Source organism: Oncorhynchus kisutch, linkage group LG3, assembly GCF_002021735.2.
Source record: "Oncorhynchus kisutch isolate 150728-3 linkage group LG3, Okis_V2, whole genome shotgun sequence".
NCBI lineage: Eukaryota > Metazoa > Chordata > Actinopteri > Salmoniformes > Salmonidae > Oncorhynchus > Oncorhynchus kisutch.
In genome coordinates this window covers 43,141,036-43,162,930 of record NC_034176.2, presented here as the reverse complement: position 1 = coordinate 43,162,930, position 21,895 = coordinate 43,141,036, and the positions used below count along the sequence as shown (strand labels likewise).

The 21,895-nt window shown below is 40.7% G+C and overlaps 1 protein-coding gene across 1 annotated transcript in view; it reads right to left on the bottom strand.

Moving 5' to 3' along the window:
* The window catches only part of col27a1b (collagen, type XXVII, alpha 1b), a 144,016-nt gene that overhangs the window by 68,233 nt on the left and 53,888 nt on the right, over positions 1-21,895 (bottom strand). Inside the window, exons 9-13 of the mRNA XM_031806685.1 lie at positions 17,300-17,353; positions 16,122-16,166; positions 13,352-13,405; positions 12,575-12,619; positions 7,325-7,378 (exon numbers count right to left, since the gene is read on the bottom strand). Of these exons, the coding sequence (XP_031662545.1) occupies positions 7,325-7,378; positions 12,575-12,619; positions 13,352-13,405; positions 16,122-16,166; positions 17,300-17,353 (252 nt within the window). The remainder of the gene's footprint in view (positions 1-7,324; positions 7,379-12,574; positions 12,620-13,351; positions 13,406-16,121; positions 16,167-17,299; positions 17,354-21,895) is intronic.

Genomic DNA, 21,895 nt, shown 5'->3' with positions numbered 1-21,895 from the left:
GAAATAGTTTTCCTTACATTTTTTTCATTAAGTATGTTACCCCAACAAGAGCATGGTGTGGGCATATATAGGTCATAAAAAATATTCATGCAAGTAGACCACTGATTGACCACTGATTTGTTTGAGGTGGGGTTTTTGAAGTATTTTTTTCTCCAATGTATACTTTGGCCACAAATACCATTACAGATGTCGGATTTTAATATGACCCATTTAGTCACAGATTGATTGATGAGGTTTTGATGTGTGCTGTGCCTTTTTTTCTCCAAACAACAACTTTAGTTTCATCTGTCCACAGAATATTTTGCCAGTAGTGCTGTGGAACATCCAGGTGCTCTTTTGCTAACTTTTTTTGGACAGCAATGGCTTCTTCCATGGTGTCCTCCCATGAACACCATTCTTGTTTAGGGTTTTATGTATTGTAGACTTGTCATCAGAGATGTTCCAGAGATTTCTGTAAGTCTTTAGCTGACACTCTAGGATTCTTCTTAACCTCATTGAGAATTCTGCGCTGTGCTCTTGCAGTCATCTTTGCAGGACGGCCACTCCTAGGGAGAGTAGCAATAGTGATGAAATTTCTCCATTTATAGATAATTTGATTTGCCGTGGACTGAATTTAGAGATACTTTTGTAGCCCTTTCCTGCTTTATGCAAGGCAACAATTCTTAATCTTAAGTCTTCTGAGATCTCTTTTGTTTGAGGCTAGGTTCACATCAGGCAATGCTTCTTGTGAATTGCAAACTCATATTTTGTGAGTGTTTTTATGGGGCAGGGCAGCTCTAACCAAAATCTCCAATCTTGACTCATTGATTCGACTCCAGGTTAGCTGACTCCTTACTCCAATGAGCTTTTGGAGAAGTCATTAGACTAGGGGTTCACATACTTTTTCAAACCTGCACTGTGAATGTTTAAATGATGTATTCAATATAGACAAGAAAAATACAATAATTTGTGTGCTATTAGTTTAAGCAGACTGTGTTTGTCTGTTGTTGTGACTTAGATGAAGATCAGATCAAATTTTATGTCAAATTTATGCAGAAATCCAGGTAATTCCAAAGGGTTCGCATACTTTTTCTTGCCACTTTATCTGACACGAATAACAAGTAACATAATCAATCTCCTCAGTACCTATTAATGAATGAAGTTGATACCGGCCAGAATAATTATCCTATGGTATAAGGTCTGCTGCTCCATCATTTTGAACATGACAGGTAAGCTTGCATGCATGATATCATACAGGCTATGATTTTTTGAGATTTTACTGACTGTTTAATAGCCAGAATAGTGATGTTTCAATGTTAAGCTAATATTGCATTAGAGCCATTAATATTTGTTTTTAATTTTCTAACGAGTAGGCTTGCTTTGTGATTAATTCATACAACGATCATAACCGAGCATATTACTAAATGACACCAATGTTCAAGATAACATGGTTGTATATTCATTGAAAACTAATATTGAAATGTGATATAATGTAATCTAAACAGATTAGGCCTAGGCTACTTCATCTTAAAGTAAGCTAAATGCATTGGCTATCAAACAAACACAGGCATGTGATAAAGGATAACATATAATTATAATTATAACATAATTATATCAAACAGGAATATACGTTCAATGAAATGAATACAGTATAGTCATATTATTGATACCTTTCTCTCTCCTTGCCGGGGATTAGACAGATGAACTGTAGTCACCAGATGCCCAAGCCCCAAAAAGAAACGTGGAGACATCAACACTTGTCATTTTGAATAAAAGTTCAAATGTGTATTGGTTTTCCTGTGTCTGTGTATGAGTCCTTAAAACACCGTCCATTGTACAAAATAAGTCATTTCCAAGTGGGGGATATAAAGGAAATTAACCTCCAACATTCATAAATTGTTCAGTACATGAGGGCAAATTTAGTCTTGACACCCATAGGTTTTTTTTATAGACAGGACAGGAGTTTACAGGTTTTTGTTCCAGCCCTTGACTAAAACCATAATTCAACATATTTTTGTCTATACTGAAGACTTGCACAGAGTGCAATCCGCTGGGACAGAAATCACATCTGCATTTTAGAATGAACTTTACAATGTCCAGACAAATCTGCATTATAAAAAATAACACGGGTGAATCTATTTCTAATTTCAGTTCCGGTTCAAGTCGCTGAAGACACAATTACCTTTATTAAATGTGCAATCGTTTTGTTCACAGTTTTGTATATTTTTAGGCTTGGTATAGTTGTTTACATTAAGAGAAGAAAAACTTAGCCTCTAATGTTAACTAGTAACACCAACCCCAATGGTGCAACACAATAGGGCATGAGAAAGTGGCAAGAGAATGTGATGTGATGCAGCCTGGATTTGAACCAGGGACTACAGTGACGCCTCTTGCACTGAGATGCAGTGCAAGAGGCGCCACTCGATGCAGTGCCTTAGACCGCTGCACCACTCGCCAATGCAATGGAGTAAAATGTGATTATTATTATATATTTTCACTGCACCGCTAAGTGTTATGGGATAGCTTTCCCGACTAAGGATACATGGGATTGGGACATGCCAATTTTGACGTCCTACCTAGAAATCCTGCCTCAAAAGGAAGCATCCTTATTATTGCCAGCTAATGTCTCGTTAAACCATCAATACGCGCTAAATTCACCCGCACAGCTGATCTCAAGTGCAACCATTATTGGTCACCTCATTATCGCTCCGTAAAAGATGATGGCGGTGTCCTGCTTGCAAGTCTTTCAAGATATGTTCGCCCTCATGTTGGTATTGTCATCTCAACTTATGTCATAGCCTAATGGAGACCAATATCTATCTTGCGTTATTAAGATATATATAAGGATGGTTGATATGTATGGCTGCATTTCAGATAAATGTTTGTACATTTGAATGTTGCAGTAATAGGACCAAGACCTAGTATTTGAGCGAGCGAGAGAGAACATTATTTTGATAACAAGCCTGGATCTCAATGACTTGACTGCCCTCACATGGAGAGAAAGAGAACGGCTCAGTTTCAGCCACTCACAAATCTGAATTTCTTGATGGATCACGCAAATGATCAAGTTAAGATCCGACATCTGTATAGGACTAGTCAACAACATTATTTGGATATGAGTTAACAGAATAAGAATAGATTAAAAGTGAGATTTTCACTGGGAAGTTAGTTTAAGGCATCACGTCAAGATCTGCCCATCTGCGCAATGCGCTCGAAATAACAACAACCTCGATCATGCCCACAATTTGTGTTTACACTGACTCCTAGTGACAGTGTGCAATGAACTGGGATCAATAAGAAGGTAATGTGCAAAATGCAGACATAAGAGATTGCTGCGAAATAAACAAAGTGTGGTAGAGACAAAAATGTACACACAGGAGAGAGTAGGTAGGTTTTTCATGCAATTTGTTTTGATTTTTGTATACTTGTGGTAACTCACCTATGAGTAGTTTCTTTTCGATGTAAACACTAGCTAGTTTATTAATGTGAGCAAGCACCATTATTAGTATAATGCTAGCTTTGTACCATAACAACTATGTACTGTAGCTAGGCCTAGCAATAGGCCTAAACCCTAAATGATAGAAATCATGATAATAATGATAGCAGACATATCGGAGGAAGGATTCTATACCGTCTCTGATTATAAATAGCTAGTAGGCTAATTGTTGTGTATTTGCTAAATTGTCATAAGTTATTTTTCTCCACCACAGATCTCCATAAGGTCTCAGAGTCCAGAAAGAAACAGACGAAGACAGATCGTTGTCGATTTCCTAGCCTAGACATGTGCACTATCATCTAGGATCAATGGTTCTTCATAGGTCACAAAAGGGTTCTTTACTCTTTTAATGATAATTGAAATGTAGGGGAGGCGGCTTATTCAAATATTTGAGGGTATTTGAGGGATATCTCTAGATATCCACAGGAAGCCAAGATAACAAACACAGCTCGTTTTGTTCTTTATAGAAGCATTCTGCATAAAGGTTATGTAAAATAACCATAAAAAAGGGTTCTATATAGCCCCAAAAAGAGTTGTAATCAAAGCGGAACCGTTTTTGAATACGTAACCTGTTATATAAAAGAGATAATGCCCTCGAAGCCGGTGTATGGAGGATATTTTGGCACGGTTTGCCGGTCCTTGACGGACAATATATCCTCCAAACATTGGCTTCTCTGGGATTATCACTGAAGTACCCCTCAAGATACACAGGATTTAGCTCGTTAAAATTAAGTGTAACAACTAGTAATTACATTTCACTTATGCAGATAGTACTCTATGGTGTACTAGTGGGTTTATCTTCCCACTTGGATGGTAAAGGAGACTCAGGTTGTCATAATGGGAAACTAACAATCTGGGATGACACCCATATGGTAGCCCCCAGTCAGAGAGGTTGACGTATATCTGATCTGTTTTTGTAAACTCAACCAAGTTAACCCAGATTATACACTTTTGGGGTTAACTTCCTAGCAACAATGTGGAGATTTTAAAGAGTGTACATTTACGGGTTGGTAATTATAGCCTAGGGAGCCTTCAACCTTTCTAATCTTGGACACCCAGTGCAACTGTCCACAAGAGATTACAACCTTGTGAAAGTTGTTACTAAATCGGATGCTGTCGAGAAGAAACAAAACACTAAATTGGTGAATTTAGTGGAAACTTGCCCACATGTAAAAAGCATGGTAACACGCATTTGTTGTACACCTCTGTAATTACAGACTGTAACAATCACAAGTTACATGCTGTTTTTATAGTGTAACTATGAATTATTACGATTAACTACAATACTTGTTACAGTGTAATTACACATGTTATTACATTGTAATAATGACCCTTAAAATGTAGTGTTACCAGGTACTCTATGTCTCTAAGCATGTCAATGAATGAGCAAACGTATGAATGTGCAATGAACATGCCAGGTTATAGTTCACACTTTCTCCAGATATGACTGAGTCCACAGAAAGCCAAGTTAACAAACAGAGACCATTTCGAGTCCCACCGTACCTTCTCTACCATGCAATCTGTTTTCCAAGCTGGTCATGGGTGCACCTCAGCCACGCTCAAGGTCCTAACTGATATCATAACCACCATAGATAAAAGACAGTACACTGTACAGCCGTTTTCATCGACCTGGCCAAGGCTTTCGACTCTGTCAATCACAGCATTCTTATCGGCAGACTCAATAGCCTTGGTTTCTCAAATGATTGCCTCGTTCACCAACTTCTTCTCAGATAGAGTTCAGTGTGTCAAGTCGGAGGGCCTGTTGTCCGGACCTCTGGCAGTCTCTATTGGGATGCCACAGGGTTCAATTCTCAGGCCGACTCTTTTCTCTGTATATATCAATGATGTCACCTTTGCTGCTGGTGATTCTCAGATCCACCTCTACGCAGACGACACCATTTGGTATATATCTGGCCCTTCCTTGGACACTGTGTTAACAAACCTCCAAATGAGCTTCAATGCCATTCAACACTCCTTCCGTGGCCTCCAACTGCTCTTAAATGCTAGTAAAACTAAATGCATGCTCTTCAACTGATTGCTGCCCGGACCTCCGCCTAGCATCACTACTCTGGACAACAGAGTAGCATCACTACTATGTGGACAACTACAAATACCTAGGTGTCTGGTTAGACTTTAAACTATCCTTCCAGACTCACATTAAGCATCTCCAATCCAAAATTAAATCTAGAATCGGCTTCCAATTCGCAACAAAGACTCCCTCACTCATGCTGCCAAACATACCCTCGTAAAACTGACTATGCTACCGGTCGCCGACTTTGACGATGTAATTTACAAAATAGCCTCCAACACTCTACTCAGCAAATTGGATGTAGTCTATCACAGTGCCATCCATTTTGTCACCAAAGCCCCATATACTACCCACCACTGTGACCTGTATGCTCTCGTGGGCTGGCCCTCGCTACATATTCGTTGCCAAACCCACTGGCTCCACGTCATCTATATGTCTTTGCTTGGTAAAGCCCCGCCTTATCTCAGCTTACTGGTCTCCATAGCAACACCCACCCGTAGCAAACGCTCCAGCAGGTATATTTCACTGGTCATCCCCAAAGCCAATACCTCGTTTGGCCGCCTTTCCTTCCAGTTCTCTGCTGCCAATGACTGGAATAAATTGCAAAAATCACGTAAGCTGGAGACTTATAGCTCCCTCACTAACTTTAAACATCAGCTGTCAGAGCAGCTACTGATCACTGTACCTGTACATAGCCAATCTGTAAATAGCACACCCACCTATGGCATCCCCATATTATTACTTACCCTCTTGCACCCCAGTATCTCTACTTGCACATTCATCATCTACACATCTATCACTCCAGTGTTAATGCTAAATTGTAATTATTTCACCACTCTGGCCTATTTATTGCCTTACCTCCCTAACCTCACAACATTTGCACACACTGTACATCGATTTTTCTATTGTGTTTTTGACTGTACGTTTGTTTATCCCATGTGTAACTCTGTGTTGTTGTTTTTGTCGCACTGCTTTGCTTCATCTTGGCCAGGTCGCAGTTGTAAATGAGAACTTCTCAACTGGCTTACCTGGTTAAATAAAGGTGAAATAAAAAATACTTTGTTTTTAAAGTCCAGAGCTGCTTCATGGTGTGGAGGGCTGTGGTATAAATGATCAAAGACCAAACAGTGAATTGACTTGTGGCATATAACTATGTAGCTAACGGTAACACTTAATAACTAACTGTGTAACAAAGTCTCAGACTGGAATCATTATCCGCTCAGGACTCAGGAGTAGAAAATCTTCAGGTCTTACTTCCAGAAAGAAACAAGTAAGATCAAATGCAGTGTGAGGTATGTTTAGCATGTCTTTCCCCATACACATTTTGTGTGTGTGTGTGTGTGTGTGTGTTGAGTTAAGGACTGCCTGGAAGCAAACAGCCATGGTGTGCAGTTTCACTACTTCAGTGCACCCATGATGTCATCAAGCACTCTTAACTGCTGTACTGAAATTATGCAAATCAGTCATTCAAATTCTGTAAATAGATAGTTTCTATTGTTTTTGCTAATCATTGAATCCAAACAAAGGTATTAAATCAAGTAGACCTATGACTGTATAAAAACAACAAGAGAAACCTTCAAAAAGACATGCTGAACCTAAAATAGCATTTGTTTTCTCTTTGATTGAGCTTGCCTGAAGTGCCAGATGGGCAGTCATTTCACTTTTGGGACTATTCCAGTTGGTCCATTGTGCCAGGCAGACTCTACCAAGTGCAGCTTAAGTATTTGAATGAAACAATATAGGCTGTTTTTTGAACCCAGGTCTGGAGTGATGGACAAGGGTGTTCAAGGGGACAGGGGGAGACCTGCTGTTTCACTTACTGGGTTTCCATCTGGTCCTGGTGGTCCCCGCTCGCCAAAGTCGCCGGGAAACCCCTGAGTAGACAAACACAGAGAGAGGAGAGAACAGACATGTTATCACTCTGTACAGCACAGAGCTGTTACACACTGTGGAGGAAACATAGAAACACAACAGTCTGCAACGCAGCAGGCATCCAAATAGCAGTAATAGAAATAGAATGCACTAGACCATAATTGACATGGCCAACCATTACATACCATTATTTTCCCAAACCCAGAGTTGACCGTGAGAAAATGTTCTTGGAATATTAGGCTTCCAAGTATTAATCTCATTGGTGTGGCTATTATCCACAAAGCTACAGTATTCCACAAAGTGCACTATAGTGTTTTATGTTGCTTAACATTCAGTTCAACACAGAAGCAGATAAGAACACCGTGATGATGATCATAAATATACTCATAGTGGGTGTTTGTTAATGTATGATTAACACATTTCCCACTGTTTTGTTACTGTACATATTGACAAAATACACTGAACAATAATATGAACACAGCATGTAAAGTGTTGGTCCCATGTTTCATGAGCTGAAATAAAAGACCCCGTAATTTCCATATGCACAAAAAGATTATTTCTCTCAAATTTTGTGCACAAATTTGTTTCCATTTCTGTGAGTGAGCATTTCTTCTTTCCCAAGAAAATCCATCCACCTGACAGGTGTGGCATATCAAGAAGCTGATTAAACAGCATGATAATTACACAGGTGCATCTTGTGCTGGGGACAATAAAAGGCCACTCTAAAAATGCAGTTTTGTCACACAACACAATGCCAGAGATGTCTCAAGTTTTGAGGGAGCATGCAATTGTCCACCAGAGCTGTTGGCAGATAATTAAATGTTCATTTCTCTACCATAAGCCGCCTCCAATGTCATTTTAGAGAATTTGGCAGTACGTCCAACTGGCCTCACAACCTCAGACCACGTGTATGGCGTTGTGTGGGCAAGTGGTTTGCTGATGTTGACTTTGTGAACAGAGTGCCCCATGGTTGCAGTGGAGTTACTGGCAGGCATAAGCTATGGACACTAACACAATTGCATTTTATCAATGGCAATTTGAATGCACAGAGATATTGTGATGAGATCCTGAGGCCCATTGTCTTGTCTTTCATCCGCCGCAATCACCTCATGTTTCAGCATGATAATGCACAGCCCCATGTCTCAATGATCTGTACATAATTCCTGGAGGTTGAAAATGTCCCAGCACTTCCATGGCCTGCATACTCACCAGACATTGAGTATGTTTGGGATGCTCTGGATCAATGTGTACGACAGCGTGTTCCAGTTCCCGCCAATATCTAGCCACTTTGCACAGCCATTGAAGAGGAGTGGGACAACATTCCACAGGCCACAATCAACAGCCTGATCAACTCTATGTGAAGGAGATGTGTTGCGAAGCATGAGGCAAATGATGATCACATCAGACACTGACTGGTTTTCTGATCCACACCACTACCTTATTTTTAAGGTATTTGTGACCAACAGATGCATATCTGTATTCCCAGTCATGTGAAATCCATAGATTAGGGCCTAATTCACTTATTTCAATTGACTGATTTCCTTATACGGACTGTAGCTCAGTAAAATCTTTAAAATTGTTGCATGTTGAATTTATAATTTTGTTCAGTATACATTTACATTCTCAAAACACAAAGTCAGCACTCAGTTAACAAACTCCATCCCCTTCATAGAGGTTTGCAGAATAAAACCCCAAGCAAGCAACAATTCAAACTGCACCCTGCAAACAAGCTCCTTGGTCTCTTCATTCCTAGTAGACTGCGTGCGGTGGCATGAAATTCCATGGCTGAGTGTTTGGGAGGGCTCCATGCTGCGCTGAGCCTCGCTGGCAGGAGCCCTAACCAGCCTGGGGGCTGACTGGCCTGGCTCTGGATCTGCTGACTGGGCTCTTCCCTTTCCTCCTCCTGGCTCCAACTGTTCCATTATAGAATCAGAGAACAAGAGCTGTGATGCTCCGATAGGCTAGACTACGGCTCTGGGAGGCTGAGGGTTCTGCTAGGCCACACGCTCAACGTGTGCCGCTTGTCCCGTTGCCAAGGTCAACAACAACCTGCTACTGCTTCAGCTTCAGTGTTCACCTTTCTCCACCACAGAAGACGCTGTAGTTAGAGTATATACTGTCTGCATGATGAATGGCACTATTAGCAGAGGTCTTCTAGCCCCACAGAGTGGGATGGAAAATGTAACATTTGATGAAGCTATGGAGATCTTACAGGCAGTTCTATTACATGAGATATTATTCAGATGTATGGTCTAAATGTTTCTGTGGCAGGCAATCTTGAGTAAAGCATTAGTCAAAGATCTGGGGGAAAGTAATAAGCTGGTAATTGCTGCAATGTGATGCCATTGAAAATGTGGAAAACAGCACTTCTCTCCAAAACTCCAATAGTACACTCTTAAAAAAAAGTTGCTATCAAGAGCTTAAAAGGGTTCTTTAGCTTTCCACATAGGATAACCCTTTAAAGAACCATTTTTTTTTGTACCAGGTAGAACCCTTTTGGGTTCTATGTAAAAATCCTTTCCACAGAGGGTTCTCCCTGTAACCAAAAAGGGACTAAAAAGCATTTTCTTATGGAGACAGCCAAAGAATCGTTTGAAACTCTTTTTTCTATGAGCGTACTAGTTTAAACAAAAACATATGACTCCTCCTCAGCTCTTGCATTGTTTTTTAACTCAAAGATGTTACTTGAAAGATTGTAGGTAGTATGACCTCTGCTGCAAGGTAATGCATCTGATTCCACATTTGATTAACTGTCATATGCAAGTGCCACTGAACATCCTCTAGTTACTGTGAAAAGATGTTCAGAGGACTGAATGTAAAGAGGCAAAACTAGCTACTGAAGATGAGAAGCAGAAAGAGAAAGGCTGGTATGGCACCACAGAGACAAACACACAAGAGATGCCATCATCAAATGCTGAAGCAGCACTCTCCTCAACATCTATTGCTGTTCTGTGCCAGCTTTAATTCTTGTTCAATGACCATCATCAGTTTAATAAACCACTTCATCATGTACCATTGTAAAGCTATGCTTGGAAAAATATCTCTATTATATAAGTCATTTGGGAACATCAGGATTTTCCATGTAAGCACAACTCAATATGTTTATGTGAGAATTGAAAATTCCCATGCAGGCGCCAATGAATATACTTCCCTGGTCTGTGGCTAGCTGCTCTGGAATTCCAAAACCAAAAGTTCCTTCACCACATTGCTCCAATGTAATGGACTTTGTAATAGTCTTTAGATGAACAAAATACAAAACACAGATATGCTCTGTGAACTACCCTTTGAATGAATGCCATTCAGATCTCAATGTTATCAATGTTCAACATGAATTGATTAAATAAATAGAACTTGGTGTTAATCATATGTAATTACATACACTGAACAAAAATATAAACGCAGCATGCAACAACTTTGAAGATTTTACTGAGTTACAGTTCATATAAGGAATTCAGTCAATTTAAATAAATTCATTAGGCCCTAAATTATACATTTCACATGACTGGGAACACATACCTTTAAAAAAAGTAGGGGCATGGATCAGATAACCAGTCAGTATCTAATGTGACCACCATTTGCCTCATGAAGTGTGACACATTTCCTTCGCATAGAGTTGATCAGGCTGTCGATTGTGGCCTTTGGAATGTTGTCCCACTCCTCTTCAAAGGCTGTGCGAAGTTGCTGGATCTTGACAGGAACTGGAACACGCTGTCGTACATGTCAATCCAGAGCATCCCAAACATGCTCAATGGTAACATGTCAGGTGAGTAGCAGGCCATGGAAGAACTGGGACATTTTCAGCTTCCAGGAATTGTGTACAGACCCTTGAGACCTGGGGCAGTGTATTATCATGCTGAAACATGAGGTGATGGTGACGGATGAATGTCATGACAATTGGCCTCAGGATATCATCAAGGTATCTCTATGCACTCACATTTTCAGCAATAAAATGCAATTGTGTTTGTTGTCTGTAGCTTATGCCTGCCCATACCATAACCCCATCATGGGTCATTCTGTCCACAACATTGACATCAGCAAACCGCTTGCCCACTTGACACCATGCACGATGTCTGCCTTCTGCACGGTACAGTTGAAACCGGGATTTATCCAGGAAGGGTAGACTTCTCCAGCCTGCCAGTGGCTTTTGAAGGTTTGCATTTGCCCACTGAAGTCAGTTACGATGTCAAACTGAAGTCAGGTCAAGACTGGTGAGGTCAACGAGCAAGCAGATGCCGTTTACGAGACATGCCGTTTTCTGCAGAAATTCTTTGGTTGTGCAAACCCACAGTTTCATCAGCTGTCCGGATGGCTGGTCTCAGATGATCCCGCAGGTGAAGAAGCCAGATGTGGAGGTACTGGGCTGATGTGATTACACATGGTCTGCGGTTGTGAGGCCGGTTGGACGTACTGCCAAATTCTCTAAAACGATGTTCAGAGGCGGCTTAGTGTAGAGAAATTAACATTAAACATTCAACATTCATCTCTAGTGGATATTCCTGCAGTCAGCATGCCAATTGTACACTCCCTCAAAACATCTGAGGCATTGTGTTGCGTGACAAAACTGCACATTTTAGAGTGACCTTTTATTGTCCCCAGCACAAGGTACACATGTGTAATGATCATGCTGTTTAATCAGCTTCTTGATATGCCACACCTGTCAGGTGGATGGATTATCTTGGCAAAGGAGAAATGTTCACTAACAGGGATGTAAACAAATTTGTGCGTAGAGAAAATTTGTGGGATCTTTTATTTCAGCTCATTAAATAAGGGTCCAACACTTTAGATGTTGCGTTTATATTTTTGTTCGGTGTATAATCACTGGGATATTTGGAAATAGTGTCAATTGGTGCCATAGCTGTACTCCTTCAAACTCTCATCCTATATTTTCTAATTATATACTGAATAGACTATGGAAATAGACAGACTTATGACTCAAGGGGTAGCCAGCCATCTCCAGAGTGAAAAGACAAATCTTCCCCTCTGGTTGTGTGGAGGTTACCACAACATAAATCACAGATGTATGGCTAAAGTCAAGGGGGCTCCATACACACTCAAGACTTCCTGTGAATAATAGACATGCCATGCCCACTAAACTACCCTAGACCTACAACTTCTAGGTATCAGAGAATGGAAAAAATAACAGTTGATTTCAAAGTATTGGTATTGTTATAAAAAGGTATTTTGAGAGAAAACTTTACCGGCCTACCCATCTTGCCCTTCTTGCCACGATCACCAGGAATACCCTAAGGAGGTAGAGAAAAATAGGGATGAAAGAAGGAAGGAATACGAGGAAAGGTAGAAGAGAAGAAAGACCAAGAAGAGGAGACAAAATGTAAATAATATTTCATATTTATTTTACAAGAAGATTAGGAATGGTTCTTAAACATAGCCTATTAAAACCAATACAAATATCAAACACGTCCAAAGAGACTCTCTCTACTATACAATTATGCACCACTGGACAGAGTCCTTCTGGGAATATGAGTCTATGAGTTCTGGTCAGGCTAATCCGAAGCAGCTCTTGCTCCAGCTCCTTAGTATTAGCTCCTGACTATTATCCCAAACAGTAGGGATGGCTGGAATTCCACCAGAGCTTGATCCTGTGCAAATATTTTGAGAAGGGCCTAGGGCTACTCCAGTCATCTCTTGGTGGTTTGATGGAGCGTGCTTACTGGTAGCATTTCATCCAGTGTAAGCACCTTTACTTCACAAACGTTTAAACTCACTAAGAGTCACACCTGACAATCGTGACTGACAACTAATGCCCATAGGAGGGTTTTCAGCTATTGTGCATTTCCTCCCATAGGACTAAGACAGGTACAGTAGGGTGTTGTTTGCATTGCTAATGCATGAAGTAGTAGTAGTAGTAGTTCCAAGAGGTAGAAATCATACCTTTCTTAGAATGTAATGCTTTTAGTGTCTTTGTCATATTCCTATGTTGAGTAGTGTATTAAGAGTTATTCTAGACTACTTACTCTCTCACCATCAGGTCCAGGAAGGCCAAAAAGCCCCGCGATTCCTATGAAACCCTGCAAAGAGAGTTGTGGAATTGGGGGGGGGGGGGGGGGGGGTGAAGGGAAAGGGGGAGGGGTGAAAAGAGGGTAGAGTTAGAGCATAGGAAAGAAGTGAAGAAAAGGATAGGATGAATGGATTGAACGGGATTAGGGATGAGGAACAAAGAAAATACACATTAGAATGGAGTGCTATACATCTCTTCTTTGGTATCATCCCATCAGTGTTACTTTAGTCATTTTTGGGAGTTTCTGTTGTCTCCAGGCAGGTGGCTCTTCATGAAGAACCAAGCCTTGAGGCAAGTGTATATGCCCATGGACTGCATGGTGCTGCCTTCCACGATGTAGTCCAAGGGCACATACCCTCACGTCAGGGATCTCTGATGAGTCCGGGCCAAGGGGGCTGCTCAGGGATGGAGGGTGAGAGAGATGGAGGGAGGAGAGGGAGGAGAGAGAGGAGGAGAGCAGGGGGAGTCACAGGGGAACTGAAGAACAACGAGTGATACAAATGTTAAAGGGAAAAAATACATGAACTGGACCATTTTGAGATTCAGATGAGCTATGCAAGCAACAACAACATCAGCAACAACACTTTACATTCAGGCAACAAGTGATTCAAGACAGTATTAAACAGAAAGTATTTCCTTGCTAATTGCTTGTACAGTACTTTAAATGTCTTGTTGTACCAACATCAACACAACATCATCACAGAAAACTCAATTGTAATCATACCCAGCTAGCACATTTGGTTCCTTGGAAGTGGGAACATATGTTTTTGGTTTCACATTGGTTGTGGGAATGAAGCCATTTTCTGACCGGGAAACTGAACGTTTTTTAAACAGAAGTGAAAGAAGGCGAGAACAGAATTGAACATTTTGCCTGTTCTGGAAGAAATGAAAAAGTTAAGTTACATGGAGGTTCTGAGAACATTTTACTCTGGGATGTTTTATTAACACTCTGAGAAGGGAAGTTCTAGGTTATTTTTAGGTTTTTGAATAACTTCCTCGATGTTACATTAAGACTTTTAATAACCCTACTAGTTTATATTGGGTTAACTTTTTGGAAGCACAGATTGATATTCATTTCCTTAGGCATTAGTCATCTGAACACATTTATTTTTTTATTGTGACACAGCATCAGTGAGATTTGAACACATCTGTTCTCTTTCCATGGAATTAATCCACTGCGCCACCAGGATAGAGCTAGCATGCCATATTTATTTTATGCATACAAAGCTGTTAATTTGAGTACATTTTTGGTATTTTACCCCCTTTTTCGTGATATCCAATTACAATCTCATCTCATCACTGCAACTCCCCAATGGAGAGAGGCGAAGGTCGAATCATGCATCCTCCGAAACATGACCCGCAAAACTGTGCTTCTTAACACCCGCCCGCTTAACCCGGAAGCCAGCTGCACCAATGTGACGAAGGAAACACCATTCGCTAGTTCTGTCATTGTACTAAAATTCCCACAGAAGAATGTTGTTTCTTAAAATTCTCGGAACAATTTAAGAACATTACTTTCATCAGAATCATGAGGAAACCTGTAGGAAACGTTATGCTGAAGTACTGAAATGCCCACAGAAGAACGTTGTTTCTTAGCACTGAACTATTAGTGAGAATTCCCAATGACAAACTAGTTGGAAAACATTCCTAGAACATTACCAACATTGAAATGAAATGTAACCATGTTTGAACTTTTAGGAAACGTTCTGTTAAAGTAATGAAATAACAAGAAAATAACGTTTTTTTTGTCAAGTTCCTTAAATGTGTTAATAATGTTCCAAAGCCAAGCAACTATCCTTCACCATGTCCAGAAAGTTCTGGGAAGATTGTATGCAAAATAACCATAGGACAACTGTGCTCTCACCATGCTCTAAGAACGTTATGTGCTAACTGGGTGGTGAGTTAACAGGGCTGTCTTGGACAAATGACATGTATATAATGTCTATTTTTATGTGACCACTCTGGTTCTATTGATTCATATAACATGCTTTTCACAGTTCATTTAACACAGCAATTGGCAAGAGACATTTGGAACAAAGTCATCTTCAGAGTGGGGTGTACTTTACTGTAAAAACAGAGGAATTGACTGTACAGTGTTTATCTTTGTCTGTATACACCTTACTGTGAATCTGACCTGGGTTCAAATACTATTTGTTTTCGTTCAAATACTTTGAGCATTTGCTAATATATGCCATTTAGCACAGACACTTTTATCCAAAGCCACTTACAGTCATGTGTGCAAACATTTTACATATGGGTGACACCAGCGGGAATCAAACCCATGACCCAGCCTGTCTAGGGTATCAGATGGATGGGTTTTGCACTTTTGGGACTCAATGAAGTGTAGCTAAATTATTTATAAGAAAACAATGAATACTTAAACCCAGGTCTGCTGTCAATCTGTTACATGTATATGTTGAGCATGCAGGCACTTTGGCTGACAGTGATGCTCTATGGCCATTGAGAGAAGTCAACAACTTCTAGTGATGACTGTATAGGCAGTGTATTTATACTGTAAGTAAACAGAACATTTTAAGCTCTTTTAAGTAAGTAAGTTCATCCTGTATATATCATTCCATGATTACAAAGATATAACATATCAGATGGATTGCACTAAAACACTTAAACTGAACAAATAGCGCACAAGACATATCTTGAAAAAAGGACGAACCATTTACAGTACACTACAGAGATACTTTGTTCATGAACATTTGTCGACCACTCACCCGGACTCCTTTAGGCCCCATAATTCCAACAGGTCCAGGTAAACCCTACAGAAAAAAAGGCATACAAAATGACATTAGAAATGCATTTAGATAATGCGTTCTCTAATGCATACAACACTTTAAATGTACAGATGAAAGTGTAAGTGGATTGGACTCAAATTGTGATGAGTGCTTTCACCATAATAACTGATTGACAACAATTGGTGTTGGCTGAATAATTCCAAGATGTATTTGCCAGCAATCAGGTCAGTGGAGTGATAGTATCCTTTATGTAATCTCGAAGATGAGCAGACCTTAATGAACATGGACTCTATTTAGACTGTCTCAAGTGATTCACAGTCTACAGATGGAAAGGGGGTGCTAAAACCTAATCCATCAGTCTGGCGTGTGTATCTAGCTAGGGAGTTACAACCGTGTGTGCGAGTGTGTGAGTGCCCGCCCATGTGTGTGAAGTGTGTGTCTATCTGGGGAGTTACAACAGTGACAGAGTTAGAGCACCGAAGGAACAAAGACCCAGGCCTGAACTCTAAGCTATTATAAACATTGTGAACAAGCCAAGCTGAGAGCTATTTCCCAGCTGCGCGTTTATGTCGGCGGCTTTACAAATGTGCGTTCTGGAGAGTAGGGAGGAAGCATGTTTTACAGTGCAGAGAAACCCACATACTACTCAGCAATGAGGGACTTTTTCAAATGTATTCAAATGACTTTCTCAAAAGAGGCAGCGCTGAATGAAACTCACAGTGTCAGCTCCTAAAGACTGATGAAAACGTATTTGCATTGAGGGAGCAGCTTACATTAATCACAGTTTAATTGCAGTTACATTACTTTTTCAGTAAAGGCATGGCTTACTAAGTAAAAGCCTTTGGCACTTTATTTTAGTCCAGGGGCACCAATAAGCAACCAAAAATGTGCAACCCTAATCCTGACACAGGTGCTCTTTACAGTCTTACACTTGTGTGTCACTCTTCCAAAGACTCTCTTTATTTCAATCACCTATAAAAGTCTCAACAGGTTGAACTGTTTCCATTCCCAATCCCAATACCAGTGCCACTCTCTAACCACTCACTGAAATGGGCTGAGTGTGTTTGGTGTGTGTAGCCCTGCTTAGCCTTTCTGTAAAAGTACTGTATGGTGTGTGTGGACCCTTAACCAGCACTGCAACACTAGATTTACTGCACCTGCCTGCCAGGATAACCTTTGGCCCCTGGGCTTCCGTGTGCTCCTTGCTCACCCTGCAGAAAGAGAGAAAAGAAGGAGTGAGTGAGAGAGACGAATAGCTGTTTCATGCCACAATAACTGTGTCATTCAAAATTCCAGCTTCCCTGGCTTTGAATTGAATCTGTGTAGTATAGGAAGAGAATAATGGAGAAATAGGAATTAGGCACTTGATAAAGAGCCTTTGTGTGGTCAGCAGTGCGTTTGGAAGGCAGCAGAACCATTGCTGATATTGGCTCTATCTACAGTATAGGCAAAAAATAGCCAAAAAATATCATCAATAGAAATAGAATGGGCGTCCCCACTCAAGTCAATGATACCATAATGGGTGGAATGGCGGCCAGTTCAAGTGTACACATAGGAGCAAAGCAGGAATTAAAATCAGGAAGTAAAAGCAGGAAGTGTTTCCATCAATATGTGCTCTGATTTCTTAATTCAACTCAATTCGACATAACAAAAAATACATTCCATTGCATGAGCCACATCAATTAACATCATTTGAATGAACATTCTACATTACCATGGGCATTATTGCATCACAATACCAGGCAGCCATTGCAAGTGTACCCATTAGTTTACCAGTCAACTTGCCAGGGTTAGAGGTTCCAAGCCTGTTCTATTGATTCTATTTCTATGCGTGTGTTCGTAATTTCGCTCGGAGTGTGCTCTGGGAGTTTGTAAATTCAGAGCGTTTCGATCTGGCCGAGGAATAGGTCTGATCTGAGCATTCTGACCTCACAATGGCAGTCAAGCACCCAAGCTAACTGGCTAAAGTTGGCTAGCTTGCGAGCTACCTCCAGTTCTAGTAGAGCTGGTTAGGCTGCTTTTATGTTATCTAGAGCAGTTGGTGACTGTAGCTGTGCTATTGGCCCAAATATATATATTTATATATATATATATATATATATTTACCCTATTTTCTCCCCAATTGGTAGTTACAGTCCTGTCCCATCGCTGCAACCCCCATACGGACTCGGGAGAGGCGAAGGTCGAGAGCCGTGTGTCCTCCGAAACACAACCCAGCCAAGCCACACTGCTTCTTGACACAATGCCCGCTTAACCCGGTAGCCAGCCGCACCAATGTGTCATAGAAAACTCTTACACCTGGAAACCGTGTCAGCGTGCATTGCGCCCAGCCCGCCACAGGAGTCAATAGTGCGCGATGGGACAACAACATCCCTGCCGGCCAAACCCTCCCCTAACCCGGACGACGAAGGGCTAATTGTGCACCACCCCATGGGGGGGAATTGCCTAGGCAACTGAAGACAAAGTTTCATCACGTTGTTAAGAATCCATGTTACAGTATATCCTGTATTTTAACGGTTATGAAGGTCTTCATCCATAAGTGTCGGTTACACTGCAATTCAGTAATTGTGCCAGCCCTAAGAACTCTGGGCCAAAGTGAAAACCTTTAAAGGGAGACTTCAGGATTTTGGCAATTTGGCAAATAACTTTTATCTATATCCTCAAACTCAGATTAAACTTTGGATATCAGTTTTATCACAGATAAAACAATGAGAGATATTTCACCAGATAAATGTGAAGCATCCTCTTGGCATTTTCATTCATTTTCATTCACTACCAAATATGGTAGTGAGAGGAAGCACATTCTGCACATTTTGCACATTTCCTCATTGATGAAACATTCGATCTCAATACAGTTTTCTGTTCCCAAAACTAGAATATGTTATGAACAGAGTGGACAAAGTTTTGTAGAGTACACTTTGAAAAAGTTTTAAAAAGTCACATTATTTGGAAGGAGTGCAAAAGTGAATTGAGTTATTGCACACGCGCACTTCACAGACTAGGCGTGACCTAACGAAAATATGCAGATGCATGCTAGAATGCACCAATAAGATCTTGCAAGCTCGTGCTTGGCTCTGCCCACCTCCTTGCTTGTTCTGCCCACTATGACTCATTTGTTCCCATTGGAAACGTCAGGCTGTGATCTATTTGGCTTAGTTATAAAAATCTTTGGTTTTCTGTCTCTATGTCCAGTATAAAGGAAGTTAAAGGTAGTTGCAAGCAGATACCCATATATAGTTGAAGTCGGAAGTTTACATACACCTTAGTCAAATACATTTAAACTCAGTTTTCACAATTCCTGACATTTAATCCTAGTAAACATTCCCTGTCTTAGGTCAGTTAGGATCACCACTTTATATTAAGAATGTGAAATGTCAGAATAATAGTAGAGAGAGATTTATTTCAGCTTTTATTTCTTTCATCACATTCCCAGTGGGTCAGAAGTTAACATACACTCAATTAGTATTTGGTAGCATTGCCTTTAAATTGTTTAACTTGGGTCAAATGTTTCAGGTAGCCTTCCACAAGCTTCCCACAATAGGTTGGGTGAATTTTGGCCCATTCCTCCTGACAGAGCTGGTGTAACTGAATCAGGTTTGTAGGCCTCCTTGCTCGCACACGCTTTTTCAGTTCTGCCCGCACATTTTCTATAGGATTGAGGTCAGGGCTTTGTGATGGCCACTCCAATACCTTGACTTTGTTGTCCTTAAGCCATTTTGCCACAACTTTGCTTGCAAGTATGCTTGGTCTTCCAAATGGATTGTCCATTTGGAAGACCCATTTGCGACCAAGCTTTAACTTCCTGACTGATGTCTTGAGATGTTGCTTCAATATATCCACATCATTTTCCTCTTTCATGATGCCATCTATTTTGTGAAGTGCACCAGTCCCTCCTGCAGCAAAGCACCCCCACAACATGATGCTGCCACCCTTGTGCTTCACGGTTGGGATGGTGTTCTTCGGCTTGCAGGCCTCCACCTTTTCCCTCCAAACATAACGATGGTCATTATGGCCAAACAGTTCTATTTTTGTTTCATCAGACCAGAGGACATTTCTCCAAAAAGTACAATCTTTGTCCCCATGTGCAGTTCCAAACCGTAGTCTGGCTTTTTTATGGCGGTTTGGAGCAGTGGCTTCTTCCTTGCTGAGCGGCCTTTCAGGTTATGTAGATATAGCGATATAGGACTCGTTTTACTGTGGATATAGATACTTTTGTACCTGTTTCCTCCAGCATCTTCACAAGGTCCGTTGCTGTTGTTCTGGGATTGATTTGCACTTTTCGCACCAAAGTAATTTCATCTCTAGGAGACAGAACGCGTCTCCGTCCTGAGCGTTATGACGACTGTGTGGTCCCATGGTGTTTATACTTGCATTCTATTGTTTGTACAGATGAACGTGGTACCTTCAGGCGTTTGGAATTTGCTCCCAAGGATGAACCAGACTTGTGGAGGTCTACAATTTATTTTCTGAGGTCTTGGCTGATATCTTTTGATTTTCCCATGATGTCAAGCAAAGAGGCACTGAGTTTGAAGGTAGGCCTTGAAATACATCCACATGTACACCGCCAATTGACTCAAATTTTGTCTATCAGAAGCCTATCAGAAGCTTCTAAAGCCATGACATAATTTTCTGGAATTTTCCAATCTGTTTTAAGGCACAGTCAACTTAGTGTATGTAAACTTCTGACCCACTGGAATTGTGATACAGTGAATTATAAGTGAAATAATCCGTCTGTAAACAATCGTTGGAAAAATTACTTGTGTCATGTACAAAGTAGATGTCCTAACCGACTTGCCAAAACTATAGTTTGTTAACAATACATTTGTGGGGTGGTTGAAAAACGAGTTTTAATGACTCCAACCTAAGTGTATGTAACCTTCGGACTTCAACTGGTCCTGTTCTGATCAAAACAAATGTGAAAAAGTATTTCTCCACTAGTTGCACAATACATGACTGTCAAATACTATTAGTGTAAAATGTTGAAATATTGATATGTACATTTAGGCAATTCTTGAAGGTCTGTAACAGTTGCCATGATAGATAGCCATTGATATATTGCCCCATGTTGCTTTTGGAGAGACAGAAGATATATGTAGTTGCCAACCTAAGTGTATGTAAACTTCCGACTTCAACTGTACTTCCCAGCCATTGCGGTAAGGCTGGTTAGCATTGGGTCGCCAAACTACCTGCAACTTCCTTCATACTGGACACAGAGACATAAAAATGGTATCCACGAGTTCATCTGAATATGGTGAAGTAGATAAAGGGCCTCATTGCCAAAATCCTGAAGTATCCCTTTAACTAGGCCAATGTTCTTCCCTGGTCAGACCATGTGGTCAGTGAAAACTCCACGTTCTTTGTTCTGATAGTACACTACAAATTGCACATTCTTCAGTACACTTAACACTATTTGTAGTTTTTTAAGGAATCTCGGGGAGTAGTGACCTTAGGGTGTCCAGACTAATTGGCCCACTTTAAGCTCTGCCAGAAACTAAATTTCTCTGGCCAAGATTCCTTAGGTACTAATGTGTTCATGTGTAACATCCTCTCTTCAGAAGAATTAGTTTCCTCTCTCTCTCTCTCTCTCTCTCTCTCTCTCTCTCCCTCTCCCTCTCTCTCCCTCTCTCTCCCTCTCTCTCCCTCTCTCTCCCTCCCTCCCTTTTGCTTTTCTTCTCTCTTTTCAGGAATTTATGTTTTGGTCTTCATGGAGCAATGTGTTCTGACAGCCGAGCCATAGCTTTAGCTTTGTTGGG